At 54.4% G+C, this 20,430-nt stretch overlaps 1 protein-coding gene across 5 annotated transcripts; it reads right to left on the bottom strand.

Annotated features, from left to right (window-relative positions):
• Positions 1–1,288: 1,288 nt before the first annotated feature.
• On the bottom strand, positions 1,289–19,934 carry SIDT2 (SID1 transmembrane family member 2). Of its 5 annotated transcripts, none has more exons than XM_023517310.1 (28): positions 19,221–19,907; positions 16,368–16,489; positions 15,945–16,109; positions 15,810–15,855; positions 15,273–15,374; positions 15,093–15,176; positions 14,326–14,425; positions 14,062–14,127; positions 13,056–13,149; positions 12,644–12,696; positions 12,286–12,297; positions 11,824–11,895; positions 11,593–11,664; positions 11,341–11,403; positions 10,444–10,562; positions 10,043–10,116; positions 9,864–9,930; positions 8,671–8,744; positions 8,420–8,543; positions 8,145–8,262; positions 7,133–7,269; positions 6,753–6,861; positions 6,459–6,535; positions 6,246–6,292; positions 5,864–5,969; positions 4,511–4,621; positions 2,807–2,920; positions 1,290–2,724 (listed from the first exon to the last, which is right to left on the bottom strand). In XM_023517310.1, exons 1-28 carry the CDS (start codon positions 19,401–19,403, stop codon positions 2,662–2,664), a joined length of 2,574 nt encoding a protein of 857 aa, XP_023373078.1. In that variant the 5' UTR covers positions 19,404–19,907; the 3' UTR covers positions 1,290–2,661. The 5 variants fall into 5 exon arrangements, with proteins under 5 accessions (XP_003796925.1, XP_023373078.1, XP_023373080.1 ...); XM_023517312.1 differs by having other exon boundaries at positions 16,391–16,489; positions 19,221–19,298; XM_012809579.2 differs by lacking the exon at positions 12,286–12,297.
• Between the last annotated feature and the right edge of the window lie 496 nt (positions 19,935–20,430).

Raw genomic sequence — 20,430 nt, forward strand, 5'->3', positions numbered from 1 at the left:
TGGGACTACAGGTGCCTTCCACAACGCCAGGCTATTTTTTGGTTGTAGTTGTCATTGCTATTTGGCAGGCCCGGGCTGGTGTATGTGGCTGGCACCGTAGCTGCTGAGCTACAAGCCCCAAGCCAATTGGGGTGAGATTTGAGGCCTCCATAGTAGCTGAGATAACCGTGGCCTTGACCCAGAAGGCAGTGATAATAAAAAGGGTCCCTAAACCCTGGCAGGGCCTGGGGGACTAACCCTGGGGTAGGAGGCAGAGGCTGTTATCATCTGTCCCTTCTTGTCCTGAAAAGCAGACTGGATTCTATCCTCCCAGGAGAGAGACCCACTCACATCTTGCTTGCACCTGGCTTCAGCTTCAGGAGTCTCAGGGAGTGATAGGAGATTAAGAAACGTGAAAGATTTCCAAGGGGCATCTGGGCTGCCTGCAGTGGCACTCCACCACCACCCCCCCCCATCCTAGAGCACCTAGTAGGGCAGACCTAACACTCTCCTCTACACACACCCCAGTACCACAGCAAGCAGAGCAAGAGCCCAGGAGAGGGGCCTCCAAGTCCGGCTGTCAGAGGAGGGGCTGCCGCAAAAGTCCCGCCCCACAGCCACCCTGCTCGCCCTGAGCTTGGTGGAGCATAGAGCCACAGCGCCTCCCAGTGGTAGTTGCAGGGAAAGGCATGGAGCGCAGCCGCGGAAGGGCAAGCGAAAACCCATTCCCGCCATCCTGGGAACCCGCACACCTCTGGCTGTCTTGAATTCATTGATTCCTTAGCCTCGAATTCTTGCTCTCCTTGGCCGGCTGAGGTCTAAATGAACCTTTCAGGGACATTTCAAAACCATCTCCTCTTGGAGCCTGTCCACCATCTATTACCATCTTCCCTAAGCACCTGCCCCTGCCTCCGCCTTCTGCTCCGTCTCCGGCCACACCAGGGAGCACAGCCTGGGCCTGCAGCCCAGGGTACGGGAGGAGGGGCGCCCAGGTAGGAAGTAGAGCCAGCCTCAGTCTGGAGGCTGGTGGCCTGGTGAGGGGGAACCTCTGATGGGATAGCATGGCTAAGGCTTTGTCCATAACTAGCCTCCGCCCAGCACAGTACCTTAATGCACAGCAGGCTCCTGGCAAGTGTTTGCTGAATTAATGCTGTTGCTCCAGAGAGGAAAAACCGGGAGAATCAAGGAACTGCAGTTTCTAGTGTGACCATGGCTTGGAGCAAGAAAGGCAGGCCAGAAGAAATGGGAAATGCACCCCTCATCCTCAACATCTCCACCCAGAAAGGGAGAATGAGTAAGCCTCCGAGAGCTGCCTCTGGCTGTGTCTTTATTGAATGCAGACTCATTCATAGAAAACAGATGCGACCACAGCATGGAAAGACATAAAATGAAGTTCTGAAAAAAAACACCCGGACCCACCTCCTCAACCCAGACCAAAGAGAGCTATAAAAACAAATTTGGGAGAATAAAACACATTCTCATCCCCGAGGCAGAGGCTCAACTTGACCTCCCCATCCTTGGCATCTGGAATGGACTGGATGAGATGAAGGGGTCCAAGGACCAGAGTGGTCAGGAGAGCCCCAAACAGGGGCGACTCTGTAAACTCCAAAGTTTTGTAAGTATGGACGTTGTGTTAACTGACATAGAACCTGGCTGAAGACTGGACGGAAATTCAGAGGCCAGCCCTGGGTCCTAGAGTGAGGCTGGGCCCGCAGACACCCAGGCAAAATAGCATGTCCCTTCCTTAAGCTCCTTTCTAAGGTAGGCACTGGGCTCCCGCAGCTGTGAAGGCAGGACAGGATGGGCTCTGCTTCATCCCTCCTCTGCCCTGGACATTCTTGGGCAATGTCAATGGCACTGAAAGGCCCCCAGCTGGGGTTTGGCAGGACTGAGGGCCTGGAAAGGACAGGAAGGGCTGAGTCACTTTTCCCTTCAGTCCTGGTACTGGCATCAGTCTGGGGGCTGATGGGACAAGGAGTTGACCTCTGTATTTAGCCTCTCAGAAGGCGGTTCTCAAATTGGGCTGACTGCATTGCTAAAGAGTCAGCCCTGAGCACAGATCAGAGGGGAGAGGATACATACTGCTCTGGGCCCCTTGCAGGCCTTAGCACCAAAAGTCTGGCACCAGTTGGCCACCCCCAATGTCCCACACTCCCACCCATCCTGGCTGACTGGAGTGGGCAGTGATGGCAGCCAGGTACAGCCCCAGAGAGTAGAGCCCTGGTACAGGACAGAGACTCGGGTCCCAGACTAAACCCTGCAGCGGGAGTGGGAGGAGGAAAGGGCTTTGGGTCCCAGGCTTGGGAGGTGGTGAAGAGGACGGGCGGAATGCAAGGCATGAGGAGAGAGGGCATCATCTTCCCTCCTGCCTCCTGCAGAAGGACAAACGGAGAGCCAAAGGACAGGGCCCGCGGAAGGCCCCAACACTGAGAAGAAAGCAGCGATTTGGCCAATGTCTGCAGTTTCAGGGAGCAGGCCTCCTCCCGGCACAGGGCAGCTGCAAGGCTCAGTGCCACCCCGTGACTGTCTCAGGCCAGGCCCAGGCCAGATCTCACTGTCCCACCACTAGTCAGTGTTGGGCAGCAGTGCTGGGACTTGTACTTCCAGCGCTCCAGAGATGCCGGGCATCGGACACTGATGTGCTCAGAGCCCCGAGAGGTGAAGTGAAGGCCAAGGCTCCTGCTAGAAGACGTAGATCTTGTCCCGCTGCACAGTATCCAGGTCATCGTCCAGTGTCAGCAACACCTGAGGGCGGATGCCGGATCAGCCACAGAGAAAGAGGCAGCCTCCCCCTCTACCCTCCTAGGTGGGGCCGGGTCCTGCCTACCAGAAAGGACCCAAACATGGCAATGGAGGAGAGGAAGTGCCAGATGTCATGGTCGTCAAAGAAGTTGAGAAGGATACAGTCTCGGTTGTGCTCCCTTGACTCGGCAGGTGTTTTCTTGGGGAGGAACAGAGACGGCCACCTGCTGACCCTGCTCTGGCAAGGCCAAGGGCAGACCCACTCCCCTTTCACTCAAGGGGACCCCTCTTCCCACCCCAGGCAAGAAAGCACCTTATTTTGATCTATCCCATGCCCTCGTGCCCCTCATCTGAGCAACAGCCTTTGGTTACAAACTTCTCCCCAGTCCGCTGGCTTCTGCTCACTCCTTTTCCTTCGCTCCTGTCCTCCTCCCCTCCATTCTCTTCCTTCGATCTAAGAGCTGAGAGTTCTAATAACCTTGAGATGCCTTCAATTCAGATGTGCCACAAGGCCTCCAAGGTCCCCTGCTCTGTCCCCAGGTTCACTGTCATCACATTATACCCCTGCTCAAGGACAGTAGTGGCACTCAAGGTCCTCCCTGCTCTACTGGTAACCTCCATCCCACAAACATCTACTGATCACCCACACCCGTGTCTGGGGGTTATCCGGGCTGCATGCTGAGGCCACAGACATGACTAAGACCTGCCCTGGCCTCAAGGAGCTCACAGTCTTCCCCTGGCCCCCAACTTAGTGCATTCACTGACCTCCAGATTGGCCTCTGTCATTGCGCAGGTCACAGCATGTCTGGGCCACAGGGCCCTACCCCATCACTAGAGCTTTTATGGCCAAGAACAAGGCAATGAGGCCTATCTCCTCCACAAAGAGCTCCTGGGCTCCTGACTCAGTCTTCTCTGTTTTCTGTCTCCCAGTACATTCCCCTTCATGCTTGTGTCCTTCGTTTCATGTATCAGATTGTATTTCTTTTTTGAGATAGAGTCTCATTCTGTCACCCTGATTATGTGCCATGGGGTCACAGCTCACAGCAACCTCAACTTCTTGGGGTCAAGTGATCCTCTTGCCTCAATCTCCTGAGTAGCTGGGACTATAGGCACCTGCCACGAAGCCCAGCTACTTTTTTTCTATTTTTAGTAAAGACAGGGTCTCGCTCTTGCTCAGGATGGTCTTGAACTCCTTTGCACAAGCGACTCACCTGCCTCAGCTTGCCAGAGGGCTAGAAATACAGACAGGAGCCACCAGCCATGTATCAGATCGTAAATAGCAAAACATGTATTAATCTCTCTCTTTCCCTCTTGAACTAGATTATGAGTGCCTCAGAGGCAGAGACCATGGCAGACTGAGTTCTGATCACAGAATTGATAAGACAGAGAAGAGAGACCTTGACCTCTGTGACTTCAAATCCTAGCTTCAAATCCCAAATGCCACTCACTGGCTGTGTGTCTCTGCAAAGGTCACTGATCCTCTCTGAGCCTCAGCTGCTTCCTAAATAAAATGGAGATATCTCCAGGCTGTAAAGCTGAATGCTAGGAAAATTAAATGGGAAAGCAGCTGGGAAAGTGCCATACCATGGCAGGTGCTCCCAAACAATGCTTAAAAAGAGGATTAGGCTGGGCATGGTGGCTCGCACCTATAATCCTAGTACTCTGCAGGATCACTTGAGGCCAGGAGTTCGAGATCAGCCTGGGCAACATAGCAAGACCCCATGTCTTATTTTTAATAAAAGCCTTGGCCATCTGTTGGCTCATGAGGGGCCTGTGAGTCCCTCCTCACCTGCCAGGTGCTGAGCCCCTGGAAGAAGAAGAAGAGCGCGAAGCCCCAGACCACAGAGGTGCAGACGATGCAGAGCAGGGGGATGAGCTTGATCCTCTCCCCACTGCGCAGCTGGGGTGGGGAGAAAGGGACAAGAGCCTGAGGGCCGGGCCTCACCCGTCCTTTCCCAGCCTCTCCTAGATGTCCTTCCAAATACCCCCCCAGGCTTTCACGACCAATCCTTGAGGAAGCGGTCTTAGATTCACACCACGTCGCACAGCCAGAGCTCAGCCTGCCCCCACACCAGCAGCCTGGTGATGTTGCCCCAACATGCACCCTAGCTGGTCCTCCAGGGACCCAGAATCCTGTGCTGGCAAAATATATTGGCCAAGGGGGGTCCCTTGGGAAGCTTGGTCCTTAGAGGCGCAGGCCCACTGCAGATTTAGCTCCTATGTCCTCTCAACTCCTCCTGCATTATGTATTTATTTATTTATTTTTGAGCCAGAATCACACCTAAGACTCAACCCCTCCTGCTTTATTTATTTATTTATTTTTGAGACAGAGTCTCACTTAGTCACTGTGGGGTTCAGTACAGTGGCATCATAGCTCACAGCAACCTCAAACTCTTGGGCTCCAGTGATCCTCTTGTCTCAGCTCCTTGAGTAGCTGGGACTACAGGTACTGCCACAATGCCCCGCTAGTTTTTCTATTTTTTAGTAGAGACAGGGTCTCTATGTGCTCAGACTAGCCTTTTTTTTTTGAGACAGAGCCTCAAGCTGTCCCCCTGGGTAGAGTGCCATGGCATCACAGCTCACAGCAACTTCCAACTCCTGGGCGTAAGCGATTCTCTTGCCTCAGCCTCCCAAGTAGCTGGGACTACAGATGCCTGCCACAACTCCTGGCTATTTTTTGGTTGTAGTTGTCATTGTTGTTTGGTAGGCCCAGGCTGGATTTGAACCCGCCAGCTCTGGTGTATGTGGCTGGTGCCTTAGCCGCTTGAGCTACAGGCAAGACTGTAATTCAGGCAGTCTACTAGCTTGGCCTGCCAGAGTGCTGTGATCATAGGCATGAGCCACTGCACCCGGGCAATCCCTCCTGCATTAAAAGGGGCCCTAAACAACCTGAACAGCTACCAATTTCAAGGGCCCTTTATAGGATATGCAAGGGGCTCAGTAAATGGCCCTTAGTCTGCGGTTGGCTCCCAGGGGGCACACGTAAGAAGCTTTAGCCTGTCCCTTCCTCAAATCTCACTGGCATAGACAAATGGACAGAAAACTCTTCACTCACACACGGAGTCCTGTGCTGGGTAAGCCATGCCCATTGCCCTCCCCCAAAAGCAGAGACGCTGACAGCGGTGGCTCATTCCCCACTCACCTTCATAATTATGTAGAAGGCAAAGTAAAGAAGCAGGTTGCAGATGCCGATGGCCAGCAAGTAGGAGGCAAAATCATTGGGGCGCATGATGAGCCCGTAGGCAGCCCTGGCAAGAAGGGTAAGGGGCTGGTGGGGTGGGGAAGGGCCAAGAGCAAGAAAGGGGCTCTTCCTTACTCCTCCCCCCACCATCCTTTATCATGATGTGGGGCTGGGGTCAGAGGCCCACAGAAGATTCCAGAAGCCCAGGTGCCCCCACCCCTCTCTCTCATTTCTTACGCTTCACTATTTAGAAATAGTCCGTGGCCTGTAAGGGCAGCCAGTGGCTGACCAAGTCCCCAACTGTCCACCCAGCCAGGCTACCACAAAAAACAGGCAGACTCACAGTGACCAGTTGATAATGTTGCCCATGACCAGCAGTACCATACGGTCCTGCAGGGAAGCAGAGACGCGGGGACTGAGAGGCGGGAAGAGAGATGGGGAGAAGCGGACAAGGCCCCATCAGCTGGCCCCTACCCCTACCCTAGGTTCTCAGCTGTGCCGCCTCCCCCCCACCCCTGGAGGGACGAGAGTGGATGGAGGTGGAGCTGGGCAGTACCACGTAGAGGGGCCCACTGCACTGCCGGATGCAGTCCGTGTAGAGCACGTGCAGAATGCGGCGGAAGATCCCCGAGTCTGCAAGGAGAAGGGGATGGTGCTGAAAGGCTCGGGCCCCTCTGGGAGCCCTGGCCTGGACCAGCTGAGCAGCTGGGGCCTTCAGAGGGCACAGCCCTGCCAAGGCCTTATCTCATTCCTGAGTGTCTCCTGTGTGTCAAGGTCCCTGAGGCCACCACCCTGTTCCAGGCATCCCTCCAGGTTCCCTCCCACAGCCCTGTCCTGGCCATGCCCTCACCCAGCTTCCAGCGTCCCATGTAGTAGAGCTGTGTGCTGAGAAGCAGGGTGGCAATGATGTGAATGATGGAGAAGATGATCCAGAACACCGTGTTCCCCTTGCCAAAGACCTGTCAGGAGGCCACCGAGGGCAGAGGAGAGGAGGTGCTGAGAGCCGCTATTCCCACAGCCCACCCTTCCTGGGGCTCACTGCTTGGCCAGGCCCCGGTACTCTGAGGGGGGCCCAGGAAGGCATCTCAGGGATGGAGCAGGGATCTCTTCTGCAGGAGGTAGCAGGGGGGTGTGCACACCCACGTGTGTGAACACAGGTGCACGTTTCCTATCCTACAGGGTGGGCAGAGCGAGTCAGCGGGCTCAAGGCAAAGCTGGTCAGGCCCTCACCACGCCCAGCACAGAGAAGAAGATGACGATGGCCAAGCAGGCGTAGGCGCTGTAGGCGCTGGCATTGATGTCAGGATGCCGTTTCTGGTAGAGCTTCAGCATGCAGAGTCCGGCGATCATATACATGAACGATGTGTCTACGATGAGGACACGGAGTGAGCTACAGAAACACCTGCCGAGCCTGAACAGAGACTCCCCAGGCCTGACAATCAGAGAAGAAGAGAGAGCCCCAATGCCTTGCTATGGCCACAAAGTGAGTTGGTGCAGGTTGGCATGTGAATGCCAGTCCCTCAACTATCCCTGTCACCCAGAGTCTGACATCTCCTGATGGCAAGGACAACTTAGTCTCAGTGTCTTAGGCTGTGAGCATCCTGAGACCAGAGACCATTTTTTATTTTTTTATTTTTTACTCTGTCTCACTTTGCTACCTTCTGTAGAGAGCCGTGGCTCACAGCAACCTCAAACTCTTGGGCTCAAGCAATGCTCTTGCCTCAGCCTCTCTAGTAGCTGGGACTATAGGCACCTGCCACAACGCCCAACTATATTTTATTTTATTTTTTATCATTATTTCTTTTTTTTTTTTTGCAGTTTTTTGGCTGGGGCTGGGTTTGAACCCGCCACCTCCGGTATATGGGGCCGGCGCCCTACTCCTTTGAGCTACAGGTGCTGCCCTATATTTTACTTTTGTTTAGCAGGCCCGGGCTGGGTTTGAACTCACAAGCCCCAGTGCATGTGGCCGGTGCCCTAACCACTGAACTATGGGCGCCCAGCCCAGAGACCATTTCTTAATTATCTTAAGTTTTCTCAGTGCTTGCACAGGCCTTTACATAGGAAAAGCTCAACAGATGAATGAAATGGCGCCCAGGGCCCCCTTCCTGTATGCTAGGATGTGCGCACACTCAGCCTTGGAGTTTCCTTCTGGGCTGAGTCTCGGGGACCCCGGTGGGTGACTAGGGGATGGTAGAGGACTCTGGCTGTGGGTTCAGCCAGAGAAGAGGGAGACCCCACTCACCAAACTGGAAATTGGTATAGTTGGGGCACACGTGATAGCAGGCACTAAGCAGCCCCTCCATCATCAGGGCTGTGCCCATGGCATAGAACAGACCAAAGTGTTTGGGGATCCCACATTCCTGTTGGGAGGAGAAGGGAAGGGAGGAAGTGAGATAGGAAGGGACCCAGACAGGGAGCCCTGAGAGGGGCAGAGGAGGAGGGGTGGTGTGTGTGCAGGGCAGGTTGGGGTGGGGGGCTAGGCAAGGGCGTCCTGGCAGGCAGCCGGGTGTCCCTCACCAGGGCGTGGAGGTCGTTGCGCAGCAGGGCCCGGTTGTGGTTGATCTCCCGCTGCAGGATGATGAGCAGGAAGAGCAGCCCCAGCAGGATGTACCCCAGGTTACTGAGGATGTTGTTGAAGGCGCTAGAAAGAGCACCACAAGGCGGCTGCTTAAGTCTCCTCTCTAGCCGGGGCAGAGATTTGCAAAGCCCCTGCCCCACCCCAGTTCACCCCTGGCCCAGAGTAAGAGGCCTCCCAGCACAGTCCCTACCTGAGGTTGCCCAGTGGGTGGGCGCAGAGGAAGTTGTAGTAGCAGATGTCCTGATTCCCTGTGACATTCACCACCTGCAGCAGGAATGGGGGCAGAAGAGAGGGCTGCTAACATGCCCCACTCTGCCCCCACCCATGCCACAGCTGGTGAGCCACATGGCTAAAGAGAACAAATGCCGCCACTGCTAGTAGGTGTGGCGACACAGTACCCTAGGCACATGATTCTTTTGAAAAAAGGGGTTAACAGGGTGGCGCCTGTGGCTCAGCGAGTAGGGCGCCGGCCCCATATACCGAGGGTGGCAGGTTCAAACCTGACCCCGGCCAAATTGCAACAGAAAAAAATAGCTAGGCATTGTGGCTGGTGCCTGTAGTCCCAGCTACTCGGGAGGCTGAGGCAAGAAAATCGCGTAAGCCCAGGAGTTGGAGATTGCTGTGAACTGTGACAACACATCACTCTACTGAGGGTGACAAAGTGAAACTGTCTCCAAAAAAAAAAAGGGATAACAGGCTGCCCAGTCACTGTCTCCCTGGTTAGGTCTGGCTAAACACCCTGAGGCATGACCATAAGGGAAGCCCTTGCCCCACAGTATAGAGAAAAAGGGAAGAGAAACCAACCCTTACAAAGTCTGGGACTTTGGTTTCAGAATCCCCACAACTACCGGGGAAAGTGCTAGCCCTGGTATTACGCTGCCCCCATTCTGCAGATGAAGAAACTGATGCTCAAGGAGGTGAAGTGATTTGCCCAAGGTCACTGAGCCGATATGAACCGATAAGACAGAGCCGATATGGGCTCGGCGCCTGTGGCTCAAGCGGCTAACGCGCCAGCCACATACACCTAAGGTGGCGGGTTCGAATCCCCAGCCCGGGCCCGCCAAACAACAATGATGGCTGCAACCAAAAAATGGCCAGGCGCTGTGGCAGGCGCCTGTAGTCCCAGCTACTTGGGAGGCTGAGGCAGGAGACTCGCTTGAGCCCAGGAGTTGGAGGTTGCTGTGAGCATGATGCCATAGCACTCTACCCAGGGGGATAGCTTGAGGCTCCGTTTCAAAAAAAAAAAAAAGACAGAGCCGATATGAACCCACATCCTAGGACCTAAGACCTGTGCTCCTTCCAGAGCCCCAATGCTGAGAGGCCCTGCATTTTGGGACAGCGTCCCGGGCCATGCTGAAGGTGAGCCAGCCTCTGTCCTCTCACCGTCTGGTAGGTGATCACCAGCTGCACCACAGGAAGGGCATAGAAGACAGCGATGGTGGCGATGTTCCTGAGGAGTGAGAGGTGATGATGGTGAGGGGCACGGGACCTGAGAAGCGGCCACGTCACCTGCCAATACCATCCTCCAATGACAGCAATCCCAGGATGTTCAGCCCACTCACCAGAAGTAGATCTGGTACTTTTTCCGAAGAACACGCTTGTCTTTCCGCGCCAGGTCGGCCACATAGAGGTATTGCTGGGAGAGGCAGGAGTGAACCCCACTTACCCACCACCTGGGAAAGGCCCCTCTCACTCAGACTGGAGGTGGACAAAAGGGGCCTCCCTCAGACAGGCCTGGATTTAGGTGGACAGAATTCTGGGCTACTGTAGCCAGTTAGACCAAGAGGGTTTGGCCCATTGGGCTGGAAGCGGGTGAAGGGTGAGTTAGTTTCCCCTGGAATCTATGCTGCCCCAGCTGAGCTCGTGCCCTCTGCTTCCCTAAAACACCTTGTTAGTGGGAATATGCTGGGCTTGAACACAGAATGTCCCTTCCTCAGGAAATCCCTGCCCAGGCCAAGCCCACCTTGGTGCGAATAACATTCTTGTCTGAATCGATGTCAGTCAATGTATCATAGTCATCCTCCTCCACAGAGCTCATGGAGTCCAGTCGTGGCCGGGTACCCACTGGGTCAAAGGAGCGGCCTGGGAGGGAGGGAGGGGTTGTGCCTGTGAGCGTAGAACCCACGGTCTGCCCCCACCCATTTGAGGCCACTATAAAAATTACTAGGAAGAGGTAAATTGTAGGGGGAACTCTGAGCAAGGGGTGGAGGTAGGCTCAGGAGCTGGTGCTCCCAAGTCCTAGAGGGGAGCAAGGTGGGCTCTGCGAGGAGGCCATCAAACAGGGCTCACTCTAGCTTTACGCTACTCCTGGCTCCCCTCTCTGAGCCAGGCATCCCCGGCCAGGACCCTGGGCAGACCCCAGGCCCCAGACACAAGCCACAGGATTGAACTTGGCAAGTCATGCTGATTAGAAGTTATCCAGCCCTGTCAGTTCTGAGAAGACACTGCCTTGGCCCTCCGAGTTAAAGATCCCATAGGAGGAGGTGCAAGGTGGGGTGTGATGCTGCCTCTAGAGAAAGCATCTCCTTTATCTGGCTTTTGTCTCCTGCCTTCAGAAGCTTCTTCCTGTGACTCTGCCAAGCCAAAGCCCCCAAGGCCAGAACGTGACACCCACACCCTCAAGCCTTACACCAGCAGGAAAAAAGACAGCAAACTAGAACATCCGGCCTGGGGGCAGCTGAGGTGCCAGCCCACCAGCACTGGGGCCAGTGCCTGCCTATCTCAGAAGACACAGAGCTGGCAATCATTGGCATCAGATGGAGGAGCCATGCACAGAGCATCTTTCAGGGCCTGGGGTCGGCAGTCAACTGCCCTGTAGGAGCTGATTGGCAGGGCAGCTCCACCCCCTCCCCACATCTACCCATGGCAATGCACAGCTGCCGCATCTGGCCAGAGGGGAGGCGCCGCTTGAACCAGTCGTGCCCTTCAAAGGAAAGGGAAAGTTACCAGGGAGCTGAGACAAAGGAAGAGGAGGAGGGAGGAGGGGGCAAGAAAACAGCAGGCCCTTCCCTGGTTCCAGCATCTGGCAGAAGAGGCAACCGCCCACCATGACTTTTCACCCAGCCAACACCAGCCCTACACCACACAACCCTTTCCTGCCCAGTCCACTCACCATGGTAACCATAAGAGAGGTCCCCAGTGCCCTCGCTGTCAACCAAACCATCGGTGGATCCAGAACCATTGTCTGTAGGGAGTGGTCAGTGGTGAGGGAGGCAGGAGAGACCTCAGGGAAGGGGACCCTCGCCCATCCCTAAGAGGCTCTGAGCAGCTGCAGGAGCAGGGCAGCAGGAGATGGCAGACCAGGTTATGGAAGGCAAGCACGGGCTCTGGCTTTGACACATACCAAAGGAGCCATAGTTGTAACCCTCATAAGTGGAGCTGCCAGGAAAAGAATCAGCCAGAACTCGAGGGTGACCTGCAATGAGAAGTCGAGATCGCCTTAGCCCTGGAGGCAGAGAGAAGCCTGGAGCCAGGGGAAAGAAAAAATGAAGAATTCAGAGAAGATAGCCACAGACAGGCCATGCCAGCAGCAAAAAACAAATACCTAACCAAGCAAACACATCTCACTCCCATGTCAACACATGCCCCAACCTCCCACCTGCCCCTCCCATGGAAACAGAATCGCCCTTTGTCTCCAAGGAGAGGAAGGTCAAGGGACTGACACTGACACATCTAAGTTACTGGCAGCAAGCACAGACATCATCTGGCCTGCCCAGACCCCCGCCCCCCACCCAGACAGCCCTATGCTTCACTTCCCTCCCCGCTCTGGACTCCAGCTCCTCTCTCCACAGCATCTGGAGCTTACCAAGAAGAGAAGCTGAGAGAGAAGGTCCCAAGCAGGAGGGGATAGAAGGAGAGGGAGGGGTGGGAGGAAGGAAAAGAAAATGAAAGGTTAATAATCCCAGAGACCATGAGCAGAACTGCCTAAGACAGACCGACAGTCACAGAGAACAAGTCAAGTGACAGCCTCCAAGGTGCTAATGTCAGGAAAAGGACTGGCACAGTATCCCAGCCCCATTGCCATCCACTGAGTGTTACTCCCAGTCTGAACATTACGAAGCCCCAATCCTTTCTCCTCCATGCCCTGAGTGAACCATCTACCACTACCCTCTCCAAAACATGCAGCAAAGCCCACCCTCCCCATCCAGGCCCCCTGGAGGTACCACTTTCTGGGCAGGCTCGGTCCATGGCCACCAGCAGGGTCTTCTTCTTCTGCCTGCAGGGACAGAATCCAGAGGCCACCCAGACGGGACAGGACAAGAATCCATCAGGGCTGGGTTCGATCTCCTTCTATCCTCTCTACCCTATGTGATCCCTAAAACCTCGTTCTCCACCCTGGATCCCAGGGTTACTCTCGGGCTAGGGAGCAATGTGGGTTCTTCCTGCTTAGGAAGAAGGTTGAGGGGAAGGGTTGGTTTCTATAGGAGAAGCTCACGGACCATAGCCCCTAAAAGGGCCCTGTTTTCCACCACTCTGTGGAAGTTTGCACAATACCCTGGGCCAGTTCAGATCCTGCCAGGCTGTCTGCCTGATGTGTCCTGCCCAACCCACCCCAGACCAACAATGCCACTTTACCTCCAGTTCTCCCAACAGGCTAGGAGGACAGTCAGCAGGTAGAAGGAGAGAAATATGCCCAGGCAGAAGAGCATCCCACCAACATAGGCCTCGGCTGCAGGGAGGGAAGCAGGAAGGTCAGCACAGCAAAACCTTTTGATGCATCCCATCATGGTGCTCAAGGACCTCTATGACCTGGCTTCTCTGCCCAACCTGATCTCTGCTGCTTCTCCCCTCAAATGTAACACCCTGGCCAGAAAGACCAACCGCCAGTGCCCAAATATGCCAAACTCGGACACAATCCTGTCTTTGCTTGTGTTGCTCCCTCTGCAAGAACTTTCACTTCTTCCTTTTGGAAAACTCTATCTTGACTTAAACTTCAAGCCACAGCTCAAGGCTTCCTCTAGGAAGCCTTCTCCATCCTATGTCCCCACAGTGGCGTGTGCTCTCTTCATCACAGCTCTTGGTACCCTGCAGAGCAGCAGCCTCCTGTCCCTCCAGACAGGAGCTCCCGAAGGCCTGAAGCCCCAGCACACCACCCAGGACCCAAGAGGTGGTCGATCAATATTTGCTGAATAAATCAGCTATACAGGAGAGGCACCGTCTTTCCCCTCCTATCACAGTCCCTTATTTTATCTTATACTTTCCTATTTGTCAAGGGCTCCACTTAATCACTCAGTAAATATTTCTTGAGCAGTGACTCTGGGCCCAGGACTTTCCTGCTAATTTTGTTCCTGCAAAACCTCATAATTTAGTGAAATCAATGGGACAAACTTTATGACCTCTGTAACAGAGTCAGGGAAGCTGAGGCTCAATGAGAGTATACTGCAGATACATGGCAGAGAGTGAACTAGAACTCAGGACTTCAATCTTGAGTCACAGATTGTCTGTACCACATTACACTGGAACTCCCTATCTGGGCGCCTGCCAAGAACACTCCCCCTCCTGGCCTGCTGGGCTGCTTGCATAGGGAACACCCTCCAGCCAGGCCTGAAAGGAAGAGCCAGGGAGGCTTGCCCACACTCACATGTGACTGCTTGAGATACCAGCACTGAAAGGGTTTTCTGGCGGTGCCCTTGATCGACTGGTTCATCTGGAAGGAAAATGGCAATTGCTAAAGGAGTGGATGCCTGAAGCTTGGCTAGAGTTGGTGGGACCTTGTCTTGGAGTGTCTGGGTCCAAAAGTCCATGTCCCATCAGGTCTACCAATCACCCATGCATGGTCTTATGCCTCCCAGGAACAGACCAAGCCCTCCCCATCCCTAGGGGAAGTAGAAATGTACAAATGTACCTTCCATAAAAGGGTAGAAAGGCAAAGAACCCCCGCAGGCCTGGTCTTCCGTCTTTACCACCACCACCACATAAAAGCTGTTGCTGGGGAAGTCTTTGCGCTGCAGAATGACAATGGTGACATCATCATGAGCATCACCATCATCATCCTCTGCTGAGTACTCACCCTGGGCCAGACATTATGCTAAACTCTTTATAGACATCATTTTACTTAATCCTCGCAAAGGCCCTTAAGATAAGTAAGTGCTGGATAGGCTTAGAGAAGTCAGACTGCCGGTAAAGGGTAGAGACAGGATTATCTGGCCCCAGAGCCCCAATCCTGAGCCTACACTACAGCCAGGAGAGCAAATGTGTGTGTGCTGCACAAGGGTTGTGCTGCTATAGGCTGGGCAACAGCCAGAAGTGGAGGGGGGACAAGACTGCCTCATGAATAGCAGAGCTTGATGTTGTAAAGCAAACGCGTGGCTTCCCCATCCTGTCTCCACCCTTTCCCAAGGGTAGCACTCAGCATCAGCCAGGGACCTGGGGCATCTTCCTCGCCTGGCTATTGTTACGATGAATGAAGTCAATATGGCAGCTGCTCTTTCTCATCCCCAAGGGTAATTGAGATTATGGCTCAACTCTCACATATATCAGGGGATTCAAAGTCAAAAGATCTGGAGGGCCAAGACTTGGTCTTGTGAGAGCTAGGAATGGGCAGAGGGGTTTAGAAAGTTACCCAGCTTATTGCCTGGCAACACCTCCCACGAGGTCGTGGGCACCTCTTACCTGCACAGTGATGGCTGCCTTCTTGGTCATAGTCTGGTACATGCCAATGAAGGCAACATTGTTGTCCAGGTCATAGACAGGGCACTACCGAGGGAGGAGGGAAGAGACAGTTGGATGGGAATCCTCTCTTTAGCAGCCCTGCTACCTGCCAGTGGAGAGTTACAAGGGCAGGCAACTCACCAGGACATCTTGGATGGAGATGACTGTGCAGGGGAAGGCCTTGGTGGAGGTCACCTTGACAATGACTGAGTCCACTCCATCAGGGAACTCATACTTGAAATACTAAGGGACATAAAAAGGGCAAGGAGACCCCCCTCATGAGCATGCTCTCTTGGCCCCTCTAGAAGGGAACAGTCTCCCATAAACAAGGACCCAGAATCCTCTCAGAGTTGGGCAGTAGAGGCTTTCTGGGGAGAAGGGCCTTGATCAGAGCAGCCCCATTTTCTGCAGATCGTTCCTTTCTGCCTCAGCTGCATACTCAGGACAGTGCCCAAAAGGCAGAGTGGGAAAGATGGCAACCAGACCCTGCATCTCTGCACTGTCCCACACTATCTCTCCCTTGTCGCCTTAGGGCCAGAGCTCCTGATTCTATAGAGTCCCATCATGGAGAACACAACCAACTTGAAAGTCCCAGCAAAGACCGCTAACCAGTCCTACTCTCAATTTCAACTGTCCCCCATTTCTCCTCTTGAGGGGAAGCCAACAGTGAGATGTTACCTGTGGCTGGGCTGCTGTGGTGTTGAAGCTAAACTGCTCCCCAGTCCTGCAGGGTGGAGAAGAGCCCCCCATAGTCACTCCCAGAGTTTGGGAAGGAGGTCAGACCCCACGGTGCCCTCCCTCTACCCTGCTGACCTGAGCACAAAGTCATCCATGCGGCTGACTCGGAGCTGGTACGTGGTGTTGACTGGTGACAGAGTGGACACATCCACATAGAAGAACTGGACCTCAGACTCATTCTTGGTCGGGGGCTGACATAGTGTACGTTCCACTTTTTGGTAGAGGTACTTGCGTTGAAACCTATGGTCCAAAGCCAAGTCAGTATGTGACTTCTATCCCACTCCAGAGGAGCATGGCCCAGTTCCTCCTGTCTGGGCTCTGCCACCTCCCTATCCCTAGGCAGACAAGCAAGGGCCAGCAGGTGTCTTGGCCCCCAGGCTCTGACCAGCCTCCAGGCTCAAGGGATGGAGAAGAGAAACAGGGAGGCTCCTGGGTGAGGCTCTGGGCAAGGCCTGGCCTAGGCCACTCCCTCTCCCTGGTCCCCCAGGTCCTACTCACAGCCCTCGCAGGATTAGGGGCACCTGGAAGGACACCACAGCCTCCTTCTGGCGGACCACAAACAGCAAAGGCGCCCCCTTCTGCTTGTTCAGGACGTTCACAGACACACGCACGCCCTCGGTCTGCAGGACAAGACAGAAATGCTCTTCTCTCCAGCACCTGCCACCCAGGTCACAGGAATCTGGAGATGGTGAGCCCTGCCCTCCCTCTTGCCAGCCACTCTGTTCTTTCTCCATCCTGGTCAGACTAGAAAGTTGTCTTTGTCCCTTCTCCTGCCAGAACAACCCCTAGTCTCCAGGAGGGACTTGAGCTGAGTTAGAGGAAGGCAGTATAGAAAAGCAGCTTCTTGGGAGGTGCCTATAGCTCAGTGGATAGGGCACTGGCTGCATGCACCAGGGCTGGGGGGTTCGAACGGGCCTGCTAAAAACAAAAAAATAGGGGCGGTGCCTATGGCTTAGTAGGTAGGGCGCCAGCCCCACATACAGAGGGTGGCAAGTTCAAACCCAGGCCCAGCCAAATTGCAACTAAAAAATAGCTGGGTGTTGTGGTGGCCACCTGTAGTCTCAGCTACTCGGAAGGCTGAGGCAAGAGTATCACTTAAGCCCAAGAGATGGAGGTTGCTGTGAGCTGTGACGCCACGGCACTCTACTGAGGGCAACAAAATGAGATTCTGTCTTAACAAAAAAAAAAAAGAAAGAAAGAAAGAAAGAAAGGAAAAAAAGAAAGGCAGCTTCTGGACAGCATATGTATTCAGGGCAACAGGACCAGGCAACTGCAGGGCCCAACAGACCACACAAGTAGGCCTTGGGAATCTGCACCTGGATACCCCATTTCCATCCATGTGCCTTGGGTGCACAGGCCTACACATACATGCATGTACACACACACATACAGACACAGGAAAGCATGAAGTGCTCCTCAGTCCTTTTCCTTGTGAACAAAGGGCCCAGCAGGAAACTCCAGTTCCACAACTAATCCAGGAGCCAGAGCCCATGTGGGGAGGAGAGGTAGGTGCTGAACACCAATCATACCCTTAGGTCCCTTCTGAACAAGGGACAGGGCTGTGGAAAAGGCACTTTACATCTCTGAGCCTCAATTTCCCTCTTTATAAAATGACACCCTTGGAACTATGGAGAAACATATACAGGGTAGAAGGAGGTTTTTTTTTTTTTTTTTTTTTTGAGACAAGAGTCTCACTATGTCGCCCTGAGTAGAGTGCTGTGGTGTCACAGCTCACAGCAACCTCAAACTCTTGGTCTTAAGAGAGTCTCTTGCCTCAGCCACCCAAGTAGCTGGGATTACAGGCACCCACCACAACACCTGGCCATTTTTTGGTTACAGGTGTCATTGTTGTTTACCAGGCCCAGGCTGGGTTCCAACCCACCAGCCCAGTATGTGGCCAGCACCCTAGCTACTGAGTTACAGGCACCAAGCTGACAGTAGGAGTTAAAAAAAAAAAAACTAAGGCCACAGTGGGTGGATTGCCCGAGCTCATGAGTTTGAGACAAGCCTAAGCCAAAGCCAGAGTAAGAACTTATCTCTAAAAAAATAGCCAGGTGTTGTGGCAGGCCCCTGGAGTCCCCGCTACTTGGGAAGCTGAGACAAGAAAAATGCTTAAGCCCAAGAGTTTGAGGTTGCTGGAAGGTGTGACATCACGGCACTCTACCAAGGGTGACAAAATGAGACTGTGTCTCAAAAAAGAAAAAAAAAAAAATCTGGAGAATGCTTGTTATTGGACTGCTGGAACCCAAGCCCTAGGACAGCATTTCCCAAAGGGTAGAGAGGCCATAGTTCTTGGGGTGACCTCAGACATTAGAAAAAGGACTCCAAGCTGCACATCAAACTTGAGAGAATCAGGCACGGGGTGGGGGAGGCAGATCTTAGCCTGCCACAGGGTTCCCCATTCTGCAAAAAAAATCAGATTCCCCATTCTCTCTCTCTCTTTATTTTTTTTTTGGTCGTTGTTGCAGTTTTGGCCAGGGCTGGGTTCAAACCTGTCACCCTCAGCATATGGGCATATGGGACCGGAGCCCTACTCCCTGAGCCACAGGCATTGCCCAGATTCCCCATTCTCAACTCCACTGCTTCCCAGTAAACCAGTCAAAAGAGAGTGAGAGTGCTGGGCAGAAGACCACACAATCAGTATGCAGGAATTCTCTCAATCTCAGCTCTGCCTGGGGTCTAGACTTCAACTTCCCAGACCTAGCTACAGCCATGTCCAACCTGGAAACTCACAACGGGGGAAGAAATGAAAGAGAAGAAAGAGTGAGGTGGTTTCTTCACAGTGGACAAAATCCCTTTCCCTTCCCATCCAACTTGCAGCTGGCCTAATCTCTGCCACCCTCAACTTACAAGGCCACCCAGCTTTCCCAGGCAGGAATAGGGCTAGGAAGTCCCCCCATTCATCTCCTTGGGGAGTCTGAGCTGTAACTTGCCTGGGCAGAGCCTTTCGGTTCTGGGCCAGCCTCATTCCCCTGAGGTTTTGTGAGCAAGCCCAGTAGCAAACCTGCTTCCCCTGCACCCAGAATCCCACAGAGCTGTCAGACCCTGGGGGTTAGGGTAGAAGCAGTCCAGGCCTGCTCAAACCACAATTGGTGGAAGGATGGGGGTTGAACAGAAGATGGGAACCAGACAACTTCAAAAACTGTCCAGTTAGAGCTTCAGAGAAACATGGGTGGCAAAGAAAGAGGACTAGTCAAGAGGCTCCTCTGTGGTTCTGGGAACTGAGAACCAACCAGGGAGGCTCAATGATGGGGCCTCTTAAAAGGTAGGGGAGTGGCAGAATCGCCTAGCCCTTGTCTCTCACCCACTCATCTCCAGCCCCCAAGCCCTCACCCAAACCCCAGCCCTCACCCGGTTTCGGGTCACAGTATGGTTGAAGGTGTAGATGTTGACCAGCTCGCTGTTGACCTCATCCACGTAGGTGCGCTCAAACTCAGCGTCTTTCTGAGAGACATTCTTGGGCCCCAGAGCTCCCAGATGGCTCTCGACCGAGGACACCAAGAGGACCCAGAAGGGCAAGCCCAGAGCGAACATGGCCCCGGCAGGGCGGCAGTCGCAGTGGTGGCGGTGGTGGCGGCGACAGCGACAGGCGACAGGACACCTCCGGGACGGGTTGCGGCTACGGACGCAGCTTCCAGCATCTCACCAGGACCAGAACTTTAACCCTGGCCTGAGATTAGGAAACGTCCCCTCCCAGGAGCCACGGAGACGCTCCCAGGGGACCCGCAGGGGAGGGAATGGCGGGGAGGGGGAGGGGAGGGAAGGAGTGCGGGTTAAGGGAAGGTGCCCCAGCTCGCGAGGGTCTGTGCACTGTCCCGAGACCCTGCAGCGCCCGGCCAGGGCCGTGAGAAAGAAGAGCAGCTGGTTACCGGGAGCCCAGAGATGCTGGGAAACTGGAAGGAGCACAAGCCGGCTGTCGGCGAGAGTGGCCGAGAAGGGAGGAGAGTCAGAGGGCGAGGGGCGTGATGGATGGTAGCGACCCGACGCCCTGCGGGGCGGCGAGTTCTCCAGGGCACGGGCCCTTTAAGGGCAGGCGGACGCCGGGGCCCGGGCGCCCGCAACTCTGAAAGTGAGCTGCGCCGCGGAGCGGTAAACAGCGGGGCTGCTGGCCTGCCCGCTGACGTCGCTGGAAACTGACACAGATTTAAAGGGCCAGATCCCTGATTTGCCCTTAAAGGGACCGCAGCCCTGGAGCTGTGAAAGAAAGCCACCTCCAACTCCTACTGCCTTGTCTTTCGTTGATCCCAGTTACCTGGAAGCTCACGGTGGAATATGTGGATGTTTCCGTGAAGGATCTCCAAGTGTTAGGTTCTTTTTGACAAATTATTCTCTTTGCTCAAGCGTAGGGATTCTCCCCCAGCGCCGCCTACACCTCCATTTCCACTAACATTCTCCACCCCGTCCATTTTTTTCTCCTGGAATTTTTTAAAGCGAAGAACTTAGATAATTACAATATACAACTGTGGCCCTACCAGCAGAGGGGACACTGAGGCAGAAGCCCGTGAATCCCACAAGAGGGGCCGCACAGCTGCAGGGAGGCCTTCCAAGCTCGTGGGTGCTG

This window comes from Otolemur garnettii, unplaced genomic scaffold (genome assembly GCF_000181295.1).
Source record: "Otolemur garnettii isolate 467f Iridium unplaced genomic scaffold, OtoGar3 scaffold00108, whole genome shotgun sequence".
Taxonomy (NCBI): Eukaryota; Metazoa; Chordata; class Mammalia; order Primates; family Galagidae; genus Otolemur; species Otolemur garnettii.

Excerpts from the sequence above, each read along its gene's own strand:
- SIDT2 (XM_023517310.1), bottom strand. The coding sequence starts at position 19,403 with ATGTTCGCTCTGGGCTTGCCCTTCTGGGTCCTCTTGGTGTCCTCGGTC. Across the intron at positions 15,177-15,272 it reads TCTCCATCCAAGATGTCCTG|TGCCCTGTCTATGACCTGGA; the intron begins GTGAGTTGCCTG and ends CTCCCTCGGTAG. Across the intron at positions 2,725-2,806 it reads CCATGTTTGGGTCCTTTCTG|GTGTTGCTGACACTGGACGA; the intron begins GTAGGCAGGACC and ends ATCCGCCCTCAG.